The sequence below is a fragment of the Onychostoma macrolepis genome, chromosome 22 (assembly GCF_012432095.1).
Source record: "Onychostoma macrolepis isolate SWU-2019 chromosome 22, ASM1243209v1, whole genome shotgun sequence".
Taxonomy (NCBI): Eukaryota; Metazoa; Chordata; class Actinopteri; order Cypriniformes; family Cyprinidae; genus Onychostoma; species Onychostoma macrolepis.
The window spans coordinates 83,595-108,091 of NC_081176.1; the positions used below are offsets into that span (position 1 = coordinate 83,595).

The following is a 24,497-nucleotide window of genomic DNA, read 5'->3' on the forward strand; positions in this document are numbered from 1 at the left end:
CTTCAAAAGCACAAAGTTTAGTTGTCGTTATGAGTGTATACAAATAAAAGTAGACCCCTTACAGATTCGAATGGTGTATTGCTCTTATCTGTACGATCAAAAATGGCAGAGTAATTTAAGCTCATTTTGGCCTTATCAGGAAAATCTGCCTCAAAACGCATTTGTCGACCCCAGAGGGTTAAGGTTTATTCGCGTTTGGTATGTATGAGTTTGACAATTCTAGCTTGAAACGTTTCTTCCAATTGATTCTCTGTCATATGTATCATATTCCGGTTATAGAAATCACATCCAAAAGTACACTTTGCAAGAGTGTGTAAAATTCGGACCATGTGACTGATAACATGCTGATTTATGATGGAAGGAACAACCCTAGCTAAGATAATAGCCTATCTAATTGGTCAAGACACCACATGGGATGTGTCCAGAAGCCGAGTTTAAAAACTCAGGACACCATCAAATATCCCCTTTCTCCCTTCTCCCTTCTCCCTTCTCTTCTTTTTGTATTTGTATATTGTATTTGGTTATGTTCAAGGTAGGGATAACTTAACATGCATTTGATGGTCCATTTGTATCTATGATTATGCATATCTGTTTGTCTATGTATAATTGGCTATCGAGAGCTAACATATGATGTTTTCAGGCTATTGTTATTTTTAAATTTTTGTATTACATTTACTGATATAATACTTCATGGGAGTTCAGGGTTTTCCTCTTGAAATCTGGACAATTTTTATAGTTTGCTTAAAATAAGTATCCTCAAAACAAACAAACTACATGAATAATGAAAATGCTCTGTCATGATGAACAGGAAAAAGTTAACTACTAAAGGCAAGACATGTGTAGTCTTTATACAGCACTTTATACAATGCAGATAGTTTCAAAGCTGCTTTACTGGTATAAACAAGAAAATAGTGAATCAGTGATGCAAACGAAATTCAATTCTGCTGCAAAGTAACTCTAAAAAGATGATAGAAAATAGTCATTATTCAGTTAACATCAGTTTAATGTTGATTCAGTTTGGTTCAGTAAATATGTAAAGTCCATCAATTTAAGAGCGAGTTTAATTCATTTATAAAGCAACTGTGGAGAAAACAGTGACGTCATCATCAGCTCAGTTCAGTTCTCATCCAATAATTTCAATTTTAGTATTTTGAAAGTTTTAATTGTCTTTCCTTGCCATCTACAAGTTATTTTCCTAATTATAATTGTTCGTTTTGAAATATTCTTTAACATGTTGTTTATTTGGCTTAATGCTCTGAATCTACATTACATCTACCCAAAAAAAAAAAAAAAAAAAAACCTGGAATGGAGTTGCATGCTATATGTTGGGACAGATAAAACTAACTATTTCTGTCAGGGCCACTATCAAACATAATGTCAATTTAATGCAACAGCATAATTCAGGATAAAGTCTGACTCAATGAGGAATATCAGAAGGCCAAGTCCTGACTGCAGAATAATACTGAATGGACCTTATATAAGGAAGTAGTGATAGGTGTTGTATTCCTATAGGTAGACTTGAATCAGCTGATGCTTAAATTATTAACCTCAGAGACCTCAAGACACTCATCAAGATAATAGAGCAGCACTTTTAAATGTATAACTCATTGCCATTAATGATATACACCTATTATCTATTTACATATTTTATTAAGTTTTATTCAAGCATGCTAGTTTGTTTTATCTAGGAAATTTGAATCAATTAAATATACTGCGTATATACAGTATTATAATTTTTTTCATGTAAAAATAATTGGTATAAATTAAATTTTTGTATTTAACAAATAAATTACATGTATCTAACTCTGTGATTTGTTTTATTTCTCTTGTAGGCTAAATGATTGTGGCTTAACAGACAAAAGCTGTTCAGCTTTGGCTGCAGTTCTTGGATCAGATACCAGTCTGAAAGAGCTGAACCTGAGCAATAATAATCTGCAGGATTCAGGAGTGAAGCTGCTCTGCACTGGACTGAAGAATATAAATAGCAAATTAGAGATAATGAGGTAAGTTTTGTGACAATCCCTTGTTTGGTTAGAATTCAGATCCATCTGTTAACATGGACCTAGATAATTTGCCACAGAATTAAGGACAGAACTACTTCAGCTCAGTGAAATTTATAGGCTTTAATTCCAGCATGAACTCTACATTCTAGATCCTTCCACAGCATTTCAATGTGGTTTAAGAGTGGACTTACGTTAGGCAATTTCAAAAATGTAATTTTCTTTTTTTTTTCAACCATTTTGAGGTTGTTTGTATGTTATGGATCATTTAGATGAAAGACTTTAACACCTGTTGAGTTTTAGATAATTGAAACCTCAAAGGGGTCATGTACTCCATTTTAAATTATTTTATAATGTTCTCTGTGTTGCACCTATAATGTTAGATTTTTACATCTAAAAACATCATAATTTAGATATAATAGGTTATTTTGTGTCTAAGTTTTGACCCTCTCTGCAGAACAGTCTGTTTCAAGACACAGGGCACATTCAAGGCTAACAGTTTTGCATACTAATACAATAGAATACAATACAATATTTATTTGTAAAGCACATTTAAAAACAACCGAAGCTGACCAATTTGTTGTACAGAATAGAATAAAAATTCAGAAATAAAATGAATAAAACAAGACTATCAAATTTAAAACACAACAATTAAACCAATGATCAAGGGGTATTGAAAGCTAGAGAGAACAGATATGTCTTTAGAGCAGACATAAAAGCAGAAATAGAGGGGGCTAATCTAATATGAAGAGGTTGACTGTTCCAGAGTTTCAGACCAGCAGTTGCAAAAGCTCGATCACCTCGTTTTTTTCTATGCACGATGAGTAGACAGAGATCACTGGATCTCAGTGTTCTAGAAGAGGTGTACGGATGGAGCAGGTCAGTACTGAGGGGCCAAATTATTGAGGGCTTTATAAACAAATAACAGAATTTTAAAATCAATTCTATATTTGATAAATAACCAGTGCAGTGTAGATAAAATAGGAGTTACTGGCTCATACATGTGGGTACCAGAGAGTAGTCTAGCAGCTGCGTTTTGCACTAGCTGCAGACGAGAGAGAGAAGACTGAGAAACACTGTAATAAATTGAATTACAATAGTCTAAACGAGTTGTTACAAAAGCATGGATCACCGTTTGGAAGTTACTCTGTGATAAGAACGTTGACGGAGATGAAAACCCAGGTTAAAGTACAGCTATAGTACATTGACCTGTTACATGTCAGAAGATCAAGGGAAATTTAATTTCTCAGTTCATGACCCCTTTCAGTAACTGTAAACTGAAGGTTCTCAGGTGAGCTGATGTGTAAAATATTAAAGGTATCTAGGCCTTTTGGATTCAGTTGTATACTAAATTACACAGTAAACTGACAAGCAACAAAAATAATTCACTTAATGGATTAATATTGTAAAGGTAATTCCTAGAATAACTCATTAATCAGTTGAATGTTACATTTTCATTTCTATTTTAGACTTTCAGACTGCAGTATCACTGAAGAAGGTTATAAAGCTCTGTCTTCAGCTCTGAGATCCAACCCTTCACACCTGATAGAGCTGGATCTCACAGGAAATGATCCTGGACAATCAGGAGTGAAGCAGCTCAGTGATTTACTACAGGATCCAAACTGTCAACTGAAGACACTGAGGTGAGACGTGATGAAATAATGTAAAATAAATATGCAGGTAATTCAATATTTAATTTAAACACTGTGAAAGGCATGAATTTACAAACTGTTTTAGAGTCAGATGTTGTTTTTCAAGTTTATTTATGAAATTAAGTTTACTTCATCTTCCCTTCTGTAGGTTTTTGGGTCCTGCTGCCGATGAAGCCTGTCAGTATGTGACTGGAATTGTGGGTAAAAACCTGTTACTCCTGAGAGAGCTGAATCTGAGTGAACATGAACTAGGAGACACAGGAGTGAATCAGATCGCTGCTCTACTGCAGGATAAACACTGTAAACTCAACACACTGCTGTGAGTATCTTACATCATTTCATGTTACATGACTAGTAATGTTACAGTAGTCTATTTTAATGTTCATTTGAGTCCGACCCCACTGATGTAAGTTTTTTCATTGTTACAAGGACACTTTTAAATTCTTGCTGCTGGGTGTTTTTATGTGTCTTGTATAAGAGATTGCTGACTGAAAAAAATCTCATGTGACTTTTGTAATGTGGTTGTCGTCATCATCATCATCACCAGTATTTGTCAACTGTCAGCTGAAACATACTGGTAAATATTCAGACTAAAACTGAAGTGTTTTCTCTCTATGCAGTCTGAATAACAGCTGTATCACAGAAGGAGGTTGTCATGTTCTGGCTGAAGCTCTAAACTCAAACCCTTCAAATCTGACAGAGCTGGATCTGAGTGAGAATAAACTAGGAAACCCAGGAATGAAGATCATCTTGACTCTGTTTAAAATGTACAGTGTAGACTGGAAAAACTAAAGTAAGTATTTTAAAAGTGTATCACATTAATTACCCAGAGTGTAGTGACCCACCACAGCTTCATAAATTGGAAAATATTTTATACTTCTCATTAGGACTGCACAATTAATCAAAATAAAATTGAAATTGTGATATGGGTTAGTGGAGTTATCAAATCACAACAGGCTGCTATTTAATTAAATATACAGTCTGCAGTGCCACATGCTTACGAGCGAAGTGCATTTACATGTGAGCAGATCATGAGTTAGTATCAATAAATCCTGTCCTTCAATCAGTACCCTCCAATATTTAACATCCAGCACACTGGAAAAGAAGAGCCATGTCTTTAAAATTCACTTTGTTCATTCTTTAAGTGAACTTTTGCCTGCACACTAGGCAAAGGGAAGTGGTGTGTGGCCATGTATGGTGACCCATACTCAGAATTTGTGCTCTGCATTTAACCCATCCAAGTGCGCACACACACAGTAGTGAACACAGCAGTGGGAAGCCAATGCTGCAGTGCTTTGCTCAAGGGTCTCACCTCAGTCATGGTATTGAGGGTGAAGAGAGTGCTGGTTATTCACTCCCCCCACCTACAATCCCTGCCGGACTTGAGACTCAAACCCACAACCTTCAAGTTACAAGTCCGACTCTCTATCCATTAGGCCACGACTGCCACTAGTGATTAGATTCACGGTTTTGAAGCTTGAACATCAGAATAGAGTACAGATGACACATCCAGTGTGTAACGCCTGTGAGATCTGAGTCTGAGTAGCAGTGCTTGTTACTGGAGCTGCTGGAGACCAGGACTCGATTTGGCTTTTTTTAAAGGATAACAGTGGAGTTCAGTACACAGATATTTGTGAGGAAACAGCCTCTCTATTAATCTTTAACATGTTTGCCACTAAACATTCATTTTGGACTGAGCTATATTTAGAAATAAAAACAAAATAAATGCTGGTACAAAAGTTATGGAGAATTGTTTTATTTTTATTTTGTTTATTTGTACCTCCAAACAAAATTTGACTGTCGTTAAACTGAAAGAATTAAATAATTCAGGGTCAGATTTAATATGAAGTATATTTTAATCCAAGATTACCAAAACCACATCTTCATTTATTTCTGATATTTTTGTTTTGGCTAGTAGAAGTTCTGAATGGCTGTAAATGTTCAAAAAAATTGGCTGGTGAGTGAGTTATTTTGAGCTTATGACGTGAATTTGAAAGGTTCACTTAATTTTACATTAATGTAATTTCCAATATTTTTTGGTAGATGATGTTAACAAATGTTAACAGATTTCACCATATTTGTACAACAAAGTCTTTATAAACCTGATGAGAACTAAACACAGAAATTTAAAGGTCACTGTTCAGTTTTCCACCAAAATAAAAGCCTGAGGGCTTAACATTCGAAAGTAAAGAATTTAAGAAATAAATATCACAATAGTAAATTTATAATTCCATCCTTCAAAACTGAAATCCTTCTCCAAGCTGCTTGTTTTATGTAGTGTTGTAATTATGGTTTAGGCTTAAGTATTGTACTGCAAAATACAAAATATTATTATAATTATCAAATAAAAAAATATATTTCACAGTGTGATTGTCATGCAGATCTCATATTGATGGATAAAATAGTAGCTAAAGCTGCTATTAGCGTTAATGTATGTATAGCTTAATTAGTTTTGTTCTCTCTTCTACAGGTTAAACTGCATCAGTATTACAGATGAAGGTTGTGCTGCTTTGGCATCAGTGTTTAAGTCAAACCTCAGAGAACTGGATCTGAGCAGGAATCAAATAAGAGACTCTGGAGTGACAGAAATCTCCAGTCTGCTGAGAAATTCACAGAGCACACTACAGATACTCAGGTCTGAATTTGGTTAATCTAAACATGAATCAATGTAAAGCTCCAGCTGGTCTGTAAACTGGCGCTGTGTCACAAGGAATGGGTCAGTAATGTGAAACTGGTGTGTTGGTGTAGATACATTTATAAAATATTGACAAACAGATTGCTTTTTGAGGTGATGGGAAATGTTAATATGCTAATGGTGTAATAAATGTTTTTATTTATTTAGTCTTTCTATAGACTTTCAAACTGCAGTATCACTGAAGAAGGTTATAATACAGTTGCAATCAAAATTATTCACCACCCTTGACCTGCAAGACATTTTGCTGTAGAGAACACAATTTTATGAAAAGAATTCAAAGTCATCAGTAAAGTATTAGAGAATGTTTGTTAATACAATTTTTAAGTGATTCTGAGAATGTAACATTTATGAATAATGATAAAGTTCAAACTGGCTCTAAACATTCATGTTCAAAATTATTCAACCCACAAAAAGACACACAATCTTTGATTTTCACATTGCCACTGCTTTCTTTAAATTCAACCAGATATTTTCAATGAGAATTAAGTCTGTAGACTGAACAGGACACTCAGTAACATTCTATGACTGATGATCAATGGACTTTCCTGCAGGAGAGCAATCCAAATCTACTTTTGCTTGTTTCAGGGATCAGTTTCTTTCTTTGCACCAAAGGCATCACAATTCTTATCAAAATGGCCTGATACTTCAAAGAACCCATGATGTCCTTCATACGGTCATGATTTTCACTCACGCTACAGTAAAGCAACCCCATAACAGGACTAATCCACCAAAGTCCCAGTTTGGTCACATCACTACATAAAACATTCTTCCAGAACTCCACAGATCTACCCAAATGAATTATAGCAAGTTCTAGTCGGCCTTTTGTTCTTCATGGTCAAGAGTGGTATTCAGAAAAATGCCTCAACATGAAGGCCATTGTAAGGAAAAGGTAGGCCTAGTGGATTCCATATGCGGCTCTTTATTCAGTGATCTGCAATCTAAGGTCAAACAATAATCACAGCTCCTAGTCAGGTCACAGGCTTGAGTCAAAATATGGAGGAAACAATCCAGTGGCAGACAAATCCAAAACAGTAATCCAGGAGTGGGAGTCAGGAGAACAAAAGCAATGGGCATAACAATAAACAGCAGTAATTGCATGAAAGAACGCTTAAGGCAGTGGAACTGGCAATACTTTGCAAAATGGTAGTGGAAACACATGGCTTAAATACATGGTGACAGGAATTGACAAGACAGGAACTGATGTGGCAGGAACAGGAAGTAGACAGAGTTCAATACTCAGATGAGGGCTCCCTCTGAAGGATGGGAGCCTTATCAGATGTTACAGCCATACTTGTCAAGTGCTGTTCCTTACACATTGCATTGAAATGGTTTTCCTCCTTTCATCAGGTCATCTTGCAAGTCTTTGTCTGTACATTGCAGGTTTTTGTCAGTTGCTCTGATTAAACATTTTATGATATTATGCTTTTTCTTCAACACCCTCAAAGGTTTTTTGGTACAACACACTTAAAGCTAAGGAATAAGGCTGAGAGCTTTTAATGTCTTGGAAATCTTCATATAGCCTTAGACTTTCTAAAGTATGTGAGGGGTTGAGTAAATTTGATTGCAACTGTAGCTTATAATTGTGGAAAATAATGCAAAAATTGCATTTGTTTGTAGTTAACGTTCACCAATATAGAACTTTACCCTGCTATACCGTGAAAAGGGTCTGTTCAGGCCTAAGATTTTTATTTTATAGAACATGTACTTGTATGACAATCTGTGTTATAAGGAAGAATAACATCTGTTTTTAATAGACTTTCAGACTGCAGTATCACTGAAGAAGGTTATAAAGCTCTGTCTTCAGCTCTGAGATCAAACCCTTCACACCTGATAGAGCTGGATCTCACAGGAAATGATCCTGGACAATCAGGAGTGAAGGAGCTCAGTGATTTACTACAGGATCCAAACTGTCAACTGAAGACACTGAGGTGAGACATGATGAAATAATGCCAAATAAATGATACGTATGTGAATTAATTACCTTATGTGTAAATATATTATATTATATTTAGGCATGCACGATATTGGATATTTATTTTTAAATATTTTATAAATCTCTCCATGGAATATTTAATTTCCATTTGGTGGCCTTCTGTGTCCAAAATTGTGCAAAAACATCGTGAGACAAGGTTTTCACTGCAGCGGTCATTGTAAGACATTGAGCAACTCCCTTTGTTTGTCCGATGGAGCAACAGTTACTAAGGGAGGCGGAGCTTACCGATGGGTACACACACACACAAACACACATTCAGTGTCTGAACCTGCTGTTCCTCTCATAATGAGCAGAATTGCTGTTGCATCAACAGACATCAGTTAAATAAAACTATCCAGAGATGATCTAAACCCAGATCATGTTCCCTGTTAGTGGATCAGTAATCAAGTTAAGTTTGGTGAATTCTGCTACATAATAATAGGAAGAGCTGGCATCAAAAGATCAGCAAAATATATTGCTGTGAATGCTTAGCTGTCACAAGCTAGTTATCCCTTTGCTAACTTTCCTCATCTCCTGCTTAAAAGCCAGAAGATCTTGATATTTTTGAAAATCATGATCTAGTCAGCTTTTGCCCCTGAGTTTCATTTAAATAATTTACTTTTGACATTTGTCTTTCTTTTTAAAAAAAAAAAATATATATATATAAATATGTGTCTGTGATTACTCTGCACAATGGCAAACTTGAATCTAATCTAATTACTGGTAGTGTTTGGACATAAATGTGTTGGCAGTGTGTGAGCACAACCACCCTACAATAATAAAAATCCACCCACTCCTTGTTTTTTAATCCCCTTTAAACCAAATCAGTCTCATTAGATCTGCTGTTTTGATTCACTGAGCAGTGTGACATCACATTGTTTAGGCCCCTCCCACAGCTGATGACTGACAGTCCTGCATTACCGTAGTTTCCGCTCTCAGCGAGTTGTTTGGTTGTACCATAGATATGTAAAGGTAGATGCCACATTCGACCGCTCCAAATATGTTGTCATTACTTCCATTAATAATCCAGTTGAAGTGGCTGAAGCACTTAATTATTACTTCATTGATTCTGTAGTCAAAATTGCACAATGTTTTTCTGCTGAGTACACAGACGTTTGTCCGGTTAATACAGTGGAACAAGCTCTTACTTTAAAAGCTGCACAGTTCATTTGTCGAGTAGCCTTCCCTTCACTTCAGGATATTTACAGCACATCAGGAGGTCCACAACATCATCAGAGACGATACACATCCACAACACAGTCTCTTCACACTTCTGCTGTCTGGAGATGGTGCAGGAGAATGAAATCAAGAACAGAAAGACTCACAAACCATTTTTATCCACAAGACATCAGACTCCATAACAAGCCTTTGCGCTGTGAAGTAGTGTTGTCAAAAGACCCGGTACTTCGGTACCAAGTCGGTACTAAAAAAGTGAAAACGTCACGGTACCAGGTTTTTTTAAGTACCGGTGGTACTGAGTACCCGGTCAACCCGGTTCTTGACGCGTACGGCCCGATGATTTCCGCGATGCAGAAAACGCGGACGGAATCTCGGAATCCATTTATAAAAACGGAATTTACAGTTTAGCACGGAATGGTCACGGAGTTTGTCAAAGTTTGGATGAATTAATCAAAAGTAGGTCATTGCACTTAAATCAAATCGCGACGTGGACTAGTATTTGTAAATATTAAGCTGCAAAAGTTGATTCAAATATGAATCCCGCATGTTCTGCGAGTCTCTGTGTGAGTGAATGAATGAATGCCAGAGACGCAGTTTTACTACATACACTGAATCGCGCCTGATGCTCGCGGTGATTCATCATCTGCCATCTCAATGAGGACATAAATACATAAACAACATCTACAGAAACTGCTCTGAGAGTCCCCTCGCGAGCATTTTACCGTTTCATTGAGTAAAACCAGCGTCATATCATATAGCTACACAGAAATGTAAAGGTATTCACGGCAACCCGTCAAAATAAAAGTTCATCATAAAGACATTGTGCCAGAAATATAATTTTATATATATATAAATATGTGTCTGTGATTACTCTGCACAATGGCAAACTTGAATCTAATCTAATTACTGGTAGTGTTTGGACATAAATATGTTGGCAGTGTGTGAGCACAACCACCCTACAATAATAAAAATCCACCCACTCCTTGTTTTTTAATCCCCTTTAAACCAAATCAGTCTCATTAGATCTGCTGTTTTGATTCACTGAGCAGTGTGACATCACATTGTTTAGGCCCCTCCCACAGCTGATGACTGACAGTCCTGCATTACCGTAGTTTCCGCTCTCAGCGAGTTGTTTGGTTGTACCATAGATATGTAAAGGTAGATGCCACATTCGACCGCTCCAAATATGTTGTCATTACTTCCATTAATAATCCAGTTGAAGTGGCTGAAGCACTTAATTATTACTTCATTGATTCTGTAGTCAAAATTGCACAATGTTTTTCTGCTGAGTACACAGACGTTTGTCCGGTTAATACAGTGGAACAAGCTCTTACTTTAAAAGCTGCACAGTTCATTTGTCGAGTAGCCTTCCCTTCACTTCAGGATATTTACAGCACATCAGGAGGTCCACAACATCATCAGAGACGATACACATCCACAACACAGTCTCTTCACACTTCTGCTGTCTGGAGATGGTGCAGGAGAATGAAATCAAGAACAGAAAGACTCACAAACCATTTTTATCCACAAGACATCAGACTCCATAACAAGCCTTTGCGCTGTGAAGTAGTGTTGTCAAAAGACCCGGTACTTCGGTACCAAGTCGGTACTAAAAAAGTGAAAACGTCACGGTACCAGGTTTTTTTAAGTACCGGTGGTACTGAGTACCCGGTCAACCCGGTTCTTGACGCGTACGGCCCGATGATTTCCGCGATGCAGAAAACGCGGACGGAATCTCGGAATCCATTTATAAAAACGGAATTTACAGTTTAGCACGGAATGGTCACGGAGTTTGTCAAAGTTTGGATGAATTAATCAAAAGTAGGTCATTGCACTTAAATCAAATCGCGACGTGGACTAGTATTTGTAAATATTAAGCTGCAAAAGTTGATTCAAATATGAATCCCGCATGTTCTGCGAGTCTCTGTGTGAGTGAATGAATGAATGCCAGAGACGCGCAGTTTTTTTTTTTTTACTACATACACTGAATCGCGCCTGATGCTCGCGGTGATTCATCATCTGCCATCTCAATGAGGACATAAATACATAAACAACATCTACAGAAACTGCTCTGAGAGTCCCCTCGCGAGCATTTTACCGTTTCATTGAGTAAAACCAGCGTCATATCATATAGCTACACAGAAATGTAAAGGTATTCACGGCAACCCGTCAAAATAAAAGTTCATCATAAAGACATTGTGCCAGAAATATAATTTTATATATATATAAATATGTGTCTGTGATTACTCTGCACAATGGCAAACTTGAATCTAATCTAATTACTGGTAGTGTTTGGACATAAATGTGTTGGCAGTGTGTGAGCACAACCACCCTACAATAATAAAAATCCACCCACTCCTTGTTTTTTAATCCCCTTTAAACCAAATCAGTCTCATTAGATCTGCTGTTTTGATTCACTGAGCAGTGTGACATCACATTGTTTAGGCCCCTCCCACAGCTGATGACTGACAGTCCTGCATTACCGTAGTTTCCGCTCTCAGCGAGTTGTTTGGTTGTACCATAGATATGTAAAGGTAGATGCCACATTCGACCGCTCCAAATATGTTGTCATTACTTCCATTAATAATCCAGTTGAAGTGGCTGAAGCACTTAATTATTACTTCATTGATTCTGTAGTCAAAATTGCACAATGTTTTTCTGCTGAGTACACAGACGTTTGTCCGGTTAATACAGTGGAATAAGCTCTTACTTTAAAAGCTGCACAGTTCATTTGTCGAGTAGCCTTCCCTTCACTTCAGGATATTTACAGCACATCAGGAGGTCCACAACATCATCAGAGACGATACACATCCACAACACAGTCTCTTCACACTTCTGCTGTCTGGAGATGGTGCAGGAGAATGAAATCAAGAACAGAAAGACTCACAAACCATTTTTATCCACAAGACATCAGACTCCATAACAAGCCTTTGCGCTGTGAAGTAGTGTTGTCAAAAGACCCGGTACTTCGGTACCAAGTCGGTACTAAAAAAGTGAAAACGTCACGGTACCAGGTTTTTTTAAGTACCGGTGGTACTGAGTACCGGTCAACCCGGTTCTTGACGCGTGACGGCCCGATGATTTCCGCGATGCAGAAAACGCGGACGGAATCTCGGAATCCATTTATAAAAACGGAATTTACAGTTTAGCACGGAATGGTCACGGAGTTTGTCAAAGTTTGGATGAATTAATCAAAAGTAGGTCATTGCACTTAAATCAAATCGCGACGTGGACTAGTATTTGTAAATATTAAGCTGCAAAAGTTGATTCAAATATGAATCCCGCATGTTCTGCGAGTCTCTGTGTGAGTGAATGAATGAATGCCAGAGACGCGCAGTTTTTTTTTTTTTACTACATACACTGAATCGCGCCTGATGCTCGCGGTGATTCATCATCTGCCATCTCAATGAGGACATAAATACATAAACAACATCTACAGAAACTGCTCTGAGAGTCCCCTCGCGAGCATTTTACCGTTTCATTGAGTAAAACCAGCGTCATATCATATAGCTACACAGAAATGTAAAGGTATTCACGGCAACCCGTCAAAATAAAAGTTCATCATAAAGACATTGTGCCAGAAATATAATTTTATATATATATAAATATGTGTCTGTGATTACTCTGCACAATGGCAAACTTGAATCTAATCTAATTACTGGTAGTGTTTGGACATAAATGTGTTGGCAGTGTGTGAGCACAACCACCCTACAATAATAAAAATCCACCCACTCCTTGTTTTTTAATCCCCTTTAAACCAAATCAGTCTCATTAGATCTGCTGTTTTGATTCACTGAGCAGTGTGACATCACATTGTTTAGGCCCCTCCCACAGCTGATGACTGACAGTCCTGCATTACCGTAGTTTCCGCTCTCAGCGAGTTGTTTGGTTGTACCATAGATATGTAAAGGTAGATGCCACATTCGACCGCTCCAAATATGTTGTCATTACTTCCATTAATAATCCAGTTGAAGTGGCTGAAGCACTTAATTATTACTTCATTGATTCTGTAGTCAAAATTGCACAATGTTTTTCTGCTGAGTACACAGACGTTTGTCCGGTTAATACAGTGGAATAAGCTCTTACTTTAAAAGCTGCACAGTTCATTTGTCGAGTAGCCTTCCCTTCACTTCAGGATATTTACAGCACATCAGGAGGTCCTCAACATCATCAGAGACGATACACATCCACAACACAGTCTCTTCACACTTCTGCTGTCTGGAGATGGTGCAGGAGAATGAAATCAAGAACAGAAAGACTCACAAACCATTTTTATCCACAAGACATCAGACTCCATAACAAGCCTTTGCGCTGTGAAGTAGTGTTGTCAAAAGACCCGGTACTTCGGTACCAAGTCGGTACTAAAAAAGTGAAAACGTCACGGTACCAGGTTTTTTTAAGTACCGGTGGTACTGAGTACCCGGTCAACCCGGTTCTTGACGCGTACGGCCCGATGATTTCCGCGATGCAGAAAACGCGGACGGAATCTCGGAATCCATTTATAAAAACGGAATTTACAGTTTAGCACGGAATGGTCACGGAGTTTGTCAAAGTTTGGATGAATTAATCAAAAGTAGGTCATTGCACTTAAATCAAATCGCGACGTGGACTAGTATTTGTAAATATTAAGCTGCAAAAGTTGATTCAAATATGAATCCCGCATGTTCTGCGAGTCTCTGTGTGAGTGAATGAATGAATGCCAGAGACGCGCAGTTTTTTTTTTTTTACTACATACACTGAATCGCGCCTGATGCTCGCGGTGATTCATCATCTGCCATCTCAATGAGGACATAAATACATAAACAACATCTACAGAAACTGCTCTGAGAGTCCCCTCGCGAGCATTTTACCGTTTCATTGAGTAAAACCAGCGTCATATCATATAGCTACACAGAAATGTAAAGGTATTCACGGCAACCCGTCAAAATAAAAGTTCATCATAAAGACATTGTGCCAGAAATATAATTTTATATATATATAATTTTTTTTTAAATTTATTTAAAACATATTTTTAAATAAATCACAATATTTCTTCCATATTTTAATTTTAATAGTAAATCCCCTTTATTTACCAAAACAATACAATGTGTTTCAATTTAATTAATTAAAAGACAAATTAAATTTGGGTGAAACTTGTTTACTGTTTTTCATACTTTTATTACTTGCGGCTGCTGTGAATAATTAAGCAAAGTGTCTTCTCATTGGATAAGAACACGCAGTCTCATGAATAATTAAGAGACACCGATGCGTCATCGAAGTACTATAGTCCTTTGCCACCTCACAAACTGTGACGTCAACACAATGTCGATTTTAAACATGGAAGGCAAAAATCGCCCCCAAAAAAAGCTCAAAATTAACCATGTCACGGACTTGTGGTTATAGTTGAAATCATATAAAGGATAGGAGAACGAAATAACATTAACACACTTTTCCATTTAATAAACATTAAGCTGAGACAAAGACAACGGGAAAACTGAGGACTTATAACAGGACGAGAACAAAAGAGCAAACAAGATAATCCAAATCAGGTGGGGACAATGAACGACAATTAACTAACAAGAACCGGAACTAAACCAAATAAGGGAAAACAGGAACTTAGGAGGGCAGACACGTGACAAACCAGTTTTATCCAACAATTAAAATTAACGGATGCTAACATTACCTTCTATGATGTGCAACACAAACACCTGATAAAGTCTCAGAAAAAGTAGTCTGGGGTTTCATGACCCTTTAAAACTAACTCCCCATTACATTCACTGACTGTTACCTTGTTTGTTGCACAATATATATTTGTATATTTTTGTATATGTTCGTATATTTTTGTCTAGATAATCTGTCTATATTCTATACTGTATATTTTTATGTAAGGGAGACACAAAGTAAGTTGTTGTGTGGTCTAAATATTTGAAATATGTAATGAGCTCATTTCTGTCCGCTTCAATTGTTGCCCATACAACAGGTCAAATACACAACCCAATATCCAATCATTTCTGTTAATAATACAAAAAATACACAAACATTTCACTTTTATCCAATGAGACAGAACTGTTTTCATCGTGTTTATTAATGGAATGCAACAGAATAGTTCTGTGCTGCTGTAGAAGAACATATTCATAGTGTTTATTGATGCTCCATATCATCTCTCTGCCATCAAACCACCAGATTAATGAATGTCTAACACAACCGAACAGAACCGGTCCAGACTGGGCTTTATTCTGTGCAGGCATTGGTTCTTCAACCTTACCTGTTTCAGAGAAATATTACTGTACTTCACATCTACACCCAGACAAACCTGCAGTTTTATTTAGATGTGCAAAGTTGAATCTGTGTAGCAAAGCTGATCAAGCCACTGGACAGAGAAGAGCGAATGCATTTACGTTGTAGTGATGTGCAGACCAGCATCTATTTAAGCACAAATACACAGCAGTCAGAACTTTTATTTTAGACAATATGCTCAGTTTTAGACAAAAGGTGAAATGGGAATTGCATCACAGAAATAAAAAGATATGAAATATTTTAACACCTACACACGGTTGTTGGGAATTAAAACTTCTTTGTATTTATATCAAGAATCAAGACAAATTGTACATAAACCACGAGAAGTGTAAATTATTTGATTAAATTAGCAACTTTTGTTTTTCTGTTGTGAAGCCCAAATTGTTGAAAATTATCCAAAGGTTTTTGGACACTCTTCCTCTGTTTTTTGTTTTATCAAGACATTGTGACTTTATTAAATAGTTTTCTTCTATCTTCTCTCTTTCTCTCAATGTAGGTTAAGCAGCTGTGAAATGACAGATGAAGGTTGTTCTGCTGTGACTTCAGCTCTGAAATCAAACCCATCACACCTGAGAGAGCTGCACCTGAGCAGAAATAAACTCGGAGACTCTGGAGTGAAAAACCTCAGTGATCTACTGATGAACACACGATGCAAGCTGGAGAAACTAGAGTTAGTATCATTATACTCTACAGCAGTTACAGTGAGATTAAAGATCACTGTTTAGTTTCTTAAAATCACGAAATCAAAATTGGTGGTTATTATAATTGATTTATCTGGGTAAATAATTTATTTCCAAAAATGAATGTACCCTTGTGATCTTTAATAAAAATAACTGTCCCTTTCCCTCACAAAAACATCTCTTCTCTCGTCTGATGACGTGAAGGTGGGAAAACCTGTCAGTCATGAGATCACAGCAATAACAGACAACAATTATCCAGCTTTTCATCAAAAATGAATTCCCAACCTGCATTTTTTTTTTCAGAAAGCTGTTTCACACAGACATGCATCACAATAAGAACAAAATATGATCACAAAATGTTGTATTTGTTGATAGTAAACTACAATCTTACAATGTCTTGAAGTAAATTTTGATTTATGAACAGATTTTTCTTGATTTGTTACATTTTAAATTCAATTTTAAAGTGGGTCTATAGTTGATCCTGTATCTTAATTACATTAAAAATCACAAACCATTTTTCTTGGTCTGACTAAAGATTCTCCAGACTTGAAATGTAACTAGTATCCTCAAATCCTAGTTTTAGTTTATGTCTGTATGATTATTTATTTAATTTATATTATTTTTCAGGTTTTAGCAACATTTTATTTATTGCACTGTATGGTGTTTACTCTTGATTAATTTAACTCACACATGAACATAACTTGTCTTTTCTCTTTCTGTCTTCAGTCTGCGTGTTTGCAGTATTACAGAGGAACAGTGTCTCATCCTGACTTCAGCTCTGAAATCAAACCCATCACACCTGAGAGAACTGAACCTGAGCGGGAATCAAATAAAAAACACAGGAGTGAATCACTTATGTGACGTACTGAAGGATTCACACTGTAAACTGGAGAGACTGAGGTCAGTAACATTCACATACAAGAATAAAAAGTATTTTATTTCAATGAAACAGAATGAAGTGTGTCTTCTCATTTCTCTCAATGTAGGTTAAGCAGCTGTGAAATGACAGATGAAGGTTGTTCTGCTGTGACTTCAGCTCTGAAATCGAACCCATCACACATGAGAGAACTGAAGCTGAGCAGGAATGAACTAGGAGACTCTGGAGTGAAAAACCTCAGTGATCTACTGATGAACACACAATTCAAGCTGGAGAAACTAGAGTTAGTATTATTATACTCTACAGAAGTTACAGTGTGATTAAAGTTTACGGTTTACTTTCAGTCACTATGAAATTAAAGTTGACAGTTAATATTTTTTTATGGAATATTGTAGTGCTTAAATGATTTATACGCGCATATAATGTATTTCTAATTGATGTGGCCTCCTGATCTTTCATCTGAATAACTTTCCTTCTCCCTCACAACAACATCTCTTCTCTCCTCTGATGGAGCAGGAAAATCTGTCAATCACCGGAGGTCACAGGAAAAACAAACGATAGCAGTCCAATTAATTGTTAATGGACCAAATTAAATCCTGCCATACTTTTTTTTTAAACATTCATTCAGACATGCTGTACAATAAAAAATGACAATTGCAAAAAAAAAAAAAAATGTTTATTGATGATAAAGTGGGGTACATCGGAGCTTTTTTTTTTAGCACTTTCCAAAAGATCCGCTTTTCAAGATGCAGGTGTATATTTATCTGATCTTTGACGCGATCGCCGGCAGCAGTGCAAAGTTGATTCTGTGCTTATTTGATCTAATATTTTATGTTTTTAAAAATGTTGTAGATTTAAGTAGCAAATGAGAATCGCTAAAATTAATGCATATATTTTGAGACAAAGGTCTTCTTTATGAATTGTTTTGTTTAAGATAATTAAAGCAACAATTTTTAAATAACAAAAGAATATGTAGAAGTATGGTATTTGGGGTAAAAAGCGCCGCTGCTGTTGGGGCTAAAGGCGCACAGTTATTAACATGATAATTAATAGATCGCTGACTTTTCCGTTTGTTGACATGGTTAGATTCAGATGGTAAATATCATATATTATGTTGGGTGTCCATATTAGAGATAATCACCATGTTTAGAATGAAACATCATGTTTAAAAACAAGATATTAATCATATCATATAATAAAATATCATTTGTTGTTACTACTTTAAATATTCAATTATTATTGGATTTCCATCAATACTTTCAGAATCTTCACTTATTAAAATGATTTTGTTGAACAACTTGAATGATTTATTTTCACACAAAATCTGTTGCTCCATTAATGTTCAATACAACGTATACTTTATATTTTTTTATTTTTCTGCAATTATATATTTTAGGCGAGTGAATAGCACATTTATTCTTAAGGTGTGCCTTTAGCCCCGTTGTACCCGACTCTTAAAATGTCTTTAGGTAAATTATAATTCAGAAACACAATTTTCTTGATTTCTCACACTTAAACTCAATTTTTACATTTTTAATGTTTTTTGTTTTGTTTTTTGTTTTAAGTCTATAGTTGATCCTATATCTTAATCTACTTTGTTAATTTTTTGGCAGTGTTTTTTTTTAATTATTGCACTGTGTGGTATTAACACATGATGAATTACTCAAACATGATTCATTGTGTTTTCTCTTTCTGTCTTCAGTCTGTGGAGATGCAGTATTACAGAGAAACAGTGTCTCATCCTGACTTCAGCTCTGAAATCAAACCCATCACACCTGAGAGAACTGAACCTGAGTGAGAATCAAATAAAAAACACAGGAGTGAATCACTTATGTGACGTACTGAAGGATTCACACTGTAAACTGGAGAGATTGAGGTCAGTAACATTCACATACAAGAATCAAAATGATGAAAAATCACTTCAGCAGTTTAAACCAAAACACTTTATACTCAATATCTCATGATGAGTCTGAGATCGCATTATATTTGTGAAGAATTATTCACTTTAATGATTTGTTTGTAAGATGATCTCTCTTCCTCTGTTTGTCTCTTTCTAGTCTTTATGACTGTGGCATTACAGATGTTTCTTCTTTAACTCGGTCTTTGACAAACACAAAAGCACTGCAGTTTCTAAAAGAGCTTTATCTGAGAGACAATATGATTGGAGACTCAAAGCAGAAGCTCATTGATGCGCTACGAGACTCAAACTGTAAACTGAGGTGAGTAAACTTCACTTTGTGATGTTAAAGAGATTCATTTATGATATGTGAACAAATTAACTTTCAAATATTTGTGAAAAGAGTTCATAAAATTATCATCAAGCTTTATTTCAAATGGTTTGTGTCAGAATGAAATGTAAAGTTGATTAAAATGTTTAACACAAAGAAGGAAAGAGAACAAAAGCACACTGTCACAGCTTTATACAGCAACGGCTGCTTTATTAATTACATCATTAATAGTGAACCATTACAGTTTGAAATAGATTTGGTCAGATTGTAGGAAAACGCTGGTAAAATCAGAGCAGATTCCAGCTTCAGCTCACAGTTGTCCAGCATCACATGATCAATGTCTCGGTCTCTTGTATGTTTTTACTTTGACAAGCAACACGTCACATTACTTTACACTTACTTTACTTTCAGTTATTTACTGAGACCAAAACACATGTTTAAACTAGAGGACAAACAGCTTTAACTAGTGGAACATTTAACTGACCGGTTTTTGTTTTAAGGCAAAATCACATTTGTATTTTTTCCTTGTAATTTATTATATTTGGTGTACACTCGTTAGTATGTATTTCTCTTTATATTGACTCAATAGAGACACAAACAGAATGCAATTCATGTTCTAAATGTATTATATTTAAAACACACATACTGTTTCATAAATACATATTCAAAATCAGGTATAGTCAGTAATTAATCTGATCACAGGATTTAAATGGAACTTTTTGCTAAAAAAAAACCCCCAAACAAAATAAAAACAAAGTGTGATTGAAATATAGTAACTAATTTGTACTTTGTTCCACTGAACTCTGATTATCTTCTCTTCTGTTCCACCTTACAGTGTAGATAGAGATCCATCATCAGAAAAACCTGATCAATCACAAGAAATACCTGATAGAGTTAAATCACCAAAAGATGATAAATGCTGTATATCATAATTTGAAGTCGTCTTGAGAGGAGCAGTAAACATCAGGTGAGATCCACAGAAGAGCTTCATTACTGTGTCTATGAGGATAAATGTGTGATAAATGTGTAAATGTGATCCATACAGGTGAAGAGACTCAGACTTTACAATGAAATAATGCAGCATGTGTTAGAAACATGATATTGAATGATTGATGTTGTTTTAGTATTCAAAATAATGATCATTTTGTTTAATTTAAAGCTGGAACAGAGGAAGAGGTTCAGTTGAGTCTGTCTGACTCTTCAGTTTAATAATATTTGTATTAAACTCATCCATAATGATTCAGATGTTTAAAAGTGATTGTCAAGTGCAGCACTTAAATGTATCAAAAGAAATAAAACAGGTCTACAATGTGAAATTTCCATGTTACAAAAAACATTTCTTATCTCATATTTCATACACATTGTTATTCTATTTTAATTTATATTAGGTTAGTTATGTGTGTGTGTTGTTACAGATATCCAGTATATTGTCTTTGTTCTGTGGATGGAGTCTCCTTCATCAGTTCAGATCAACTAAACATTTTCAGCAGTGAACAGCATTTGTGTCTTTCACTCTCCTCTAGATACTCAAATACATTTTGTGTTTTTTTACCACATTTACATTTGCATGTAAATAAAATGCTACATGTACAGTTAAAAACAACTCCTTTGTTTGAAAAGCAAGGAAGGAACTACCTCTTATAGTGGGGTGGGGGTTGTCTAAGGCAAAGAAGGTAGATGACCCATTGAGTCAAATCAGTGCCAACTCCTTACACAACCCTGTTTATGCATTAAGGGCCAGATTACAGTAATGAATGTTCCTCCGCTGGAAAGTTTTACTTTATGTCCAGTTCTAGAGGCAATATTGGAATTTAGCGAAAACATTGTCCAGCTAGCAAACGCTGCGCTAGAAGACAATCCAGGTGTGATACACATAATTCTCCAGAGAACACACCCTGATAAAATTTCTTTCTATATGTTTACGAAAGAACACGGACCATCAGAAGTATATAAAAGTGAAGTGTTTTACTAATGTCCGTGGTACGTTTATTTAGGGAATGGACAGTGGTAAGAGGGAAAACTTGGATTGAAGTCGCCTTAAGAGCATTGACCAAATTAGGACTACCTGCAGACAAAGTCACTTTTGGAAAAGTATCTACAGTGTACACGTTTCCACCCGAAGGAAGGGAGGATTCGTGGGCATTTGTACAGGCTCAATTAGCAAGGAAGCATCCAGACACTGTTATAGTACATGTAACAAACCCACTGGAAGCACATCGCAAGGGGTTACTGGTTTTGTACAGGATAGACAAAGTCAGAAAAACATTGGTGGAAATACACTACCGCTTCCTATGCGGGGAAGAGTAGAAACAGATTCAAGGCCTTGGCATCCATTTAGGAGACCAGGTATGTGTGGGATACGGGGAACCGTATTAGCAATATTGATAATTGCGACAATAATTGTATTAATGACCCGAGTATGGAACACAGAAAAGAAAAAGCAGAACGTCACCACTCATCATAAGAGAGCATTGCCTGGGTCTAAAGGTCCACCACATGCAAACCCTCTGACAGTCACGTTAGAAACAGGGAAAGATGAAAGTTTCCTGTGTGACCCCATATCCATAACAATGGGGATAGATGACAATCGAGAAGAAATACAAGAACGGTATGGGCGTGAAATGTATTTCTGTTCAGGAACATGCTCCTGGTCAGAGGTAAAAGCTTATTATGGACCAGGATCCTGGGGAATAGACCCAAGGTTTTCTGCAATATCAGTTAAGAGAGAACAGAGAGGTAAACCTTGGAAAGATGGGAAAAAGAGACATGTATTGCTCTTGAATGTAACAATAACAGATGTACAGTTTTCAGATGCAGGAGTATATTACTGTGCATGGGCAGTAAAGGGAAGAGATTCGTATCAGGAAGTTCGAATTGATGTGATACCATTTGAGGAACAGATTAGTAGGTTGAGGGAGGAATATCTAAAAATACGACCAAGCTCAGCTGCAGAAGAATCAGCAGCTGCACCCATAAACGATGTAGAGTTCATCATGGGATCAGGGTTTAGTGATGATATTAAGGAAGTGAGAATAGCAAAGATGAAGTGTGAAGGAAACTATGCCTGTGCATTAGCACTATTACAGAGAGAAGTACTGAGAAGTGAAGTAGCTGGAGATTGTTGGATTTGTATGCAATTACACGCAGCATGGAAAACATTTCCAGTGACCCCAGAAACAGTATGTCACAAGAAAGACAAATGTGAAATACCAAGACAGATGTCAAAGATAATACAAATGATGGGTAATTTGAAAGCGAACAGAACAATAACATCCAATATTGAAGATCATAATTGCTCCCATGTAGGATTACCGTTTAAAGGTCCAGCCTTTCGTGTACAGTCCTACCCGGTAGATTTATGTATCTGCTCAAATGATGGAAAGCATAATGTAGGAATATCTGAATGCAGAAATACTGTAACACTGATTCACACAGATGGTATTAACAACTGTACTATCAAGTTCCTTAATCAAACTACAAGTAATTTTGTATGCCCATTTTCTCACATTGACAGTGCTCTGGGAATGGTCTGGACCTGTGGAGGAATGGCCTACTATCATTTAGATCAGGGAGACTGGCGTGGATGTTGCTATCCAGCTCTGCTCTCCACAGGAACTACGGTGTTGACAGAGAAGGACATAGAAAGGAAGGATGTAGAATTAGAACGAAGTCGCAAAAGACGAGACATATCTAGCATGCCTATTCGTTATAATGGGTATAAGACCGTGAGTCCATGGACAAAACCATGGGAAAATGTAGGATGGTCCTTAGCAGGTATGTTTACAGGATTAGGGACTACTACTGCTCTGAATAAGATTAATGGGTTAGCATGGCAAGTTCTGTCATTAGAAAATGATACAGCTGTTGTATTAGATTTGCTCACAGAGGAGTTAAAGAAAATGAGAGAAGCTGTTATACAGAACAGATTAGTCTTGGACATTTTGACGTCTCAGCAGGGAGGAGTTTGTAAGATCTTGGGAGTGTCCTGTTGTTTTCACATTCCAGATAACTCAGACAACATCACGAACATTGTGGAGCACATGAAGGAATCTATCCCAGAGCCGGAGAAGGTGGATCCCTCTTGGTTCAGCTGGCTGAACACCCTCTGGGTGGATGGGGAACTTGGATCTTCCACACTGTTATACCTATTGGAGTTTTGTGTTTGATCTTATTAATGATTGCACCATGTATAATTCAATGTATTGGTGGTCTTGTAACTCGCTCAATTACAGCCCTCATGACAAGAGGAACCGATCAAGTAATGATGAGTGCACGAAACGTGAGGACATTTGCTCCTGACGTAGTATCAGTTAATCCTGCTTACGAACGTGCAAATGAGGTTAATGGAGGTGATTATGTATCAATATATGAGTTGGAACCAGAAGAATCAACATTGTAATCCTTAGCATATGTTTATGTTTTATTGATTAACACAGATCAGAGTTGATGGTTAATTATATGCTAACAATGATTTGGTGATTATTGATGATGTAATGAGTATATATACATGATTCTTAAACCTGCACAAGAGTGTTCTAGAGGTAAGACATTACGGTGTCTTAAAGTGGCCACTGTTAGATTTTAGCAGAAACACTCTGTGCCCTTTTGCCCAGAAGATGCGCTGATGTGTGCTGAGCTTGCATATGTCCTAAACTTTGGCCTTGATTGCTAAAGAGACATTGTTCCATATTTAGATGATTTAGATGTCTGTGTCTGATAAGATCTTGTGATCGTCCAATGGTGTAACTTCTCGTTTCGTAGATATACTCCACAATGACTTAATAAATGCTGAGCTTTGGTTAAACGGGACACTTGAGTCTTGTCTTTAATCACTGCCTCCCGGGTACCCGAAAGGTTTCTCTTCTCTGTGCATCCGAGCAAAACCTGACTGCCGATCTTGGTGTTTGTTAAGAGTTAGATTCTAACAATTTGTAATGT

General features: G+C 36.5%; 1 protein-coding gene across 1 annotated transcript in view; it reads left to right on the plus strand.

Moving 5' to 3' along the window:
• LOC131530092 (NACHT, LRR and PYD domains-containing protein 12-like) overlaps positions 1 to 20,513 on the plus strand; it is a 51,340-nt gene extending 30,827 nt beyond the window's left edge. The window contains exons 9-17 of the mRNA XM_058760215.1: positions 3,470 to 3,643; positions 3,801 to 3,971; positions 8,102 to 8,275; positions 16,271 to 16,444; positions 17,181 to 17,354; positions 17,441 to 17,614; positions 19,034 to 19,207; positions 19,389 to 19,550; positions 20,395 to 20,513. Coding sequence (XP_058616198.1) covers positions 3,470 to 3,643; positions 3,801 to 3,971; positions 8,102 to 8,275; positions 16,271 to 16,444; positions 17,181 to 17,354; positions 17,441 to 17,614; positions 19,034 to 19,207; positions 19,389 to 19,550; positions 20,395 to 20,491 — 1,474 coding nt within the window. The 3' untranslated portion in view covers positions 20,492 to 20,513. The remainder of the gene's footprint in view (positions 1 to 3,469; positions 3,644 to 3,800; positions 3,972 to 8,101; positions 8,276 to 16,270; positions 16,445 to 17,180; positions 17,355 to 17,440; positions 17,615 to 19,033; positions 19,208 to 19,388; positions 19,551 to 20,394) is intronic.
• Positions 20,514 to 24,497: the final 3,984 nt, after the last annotated feature.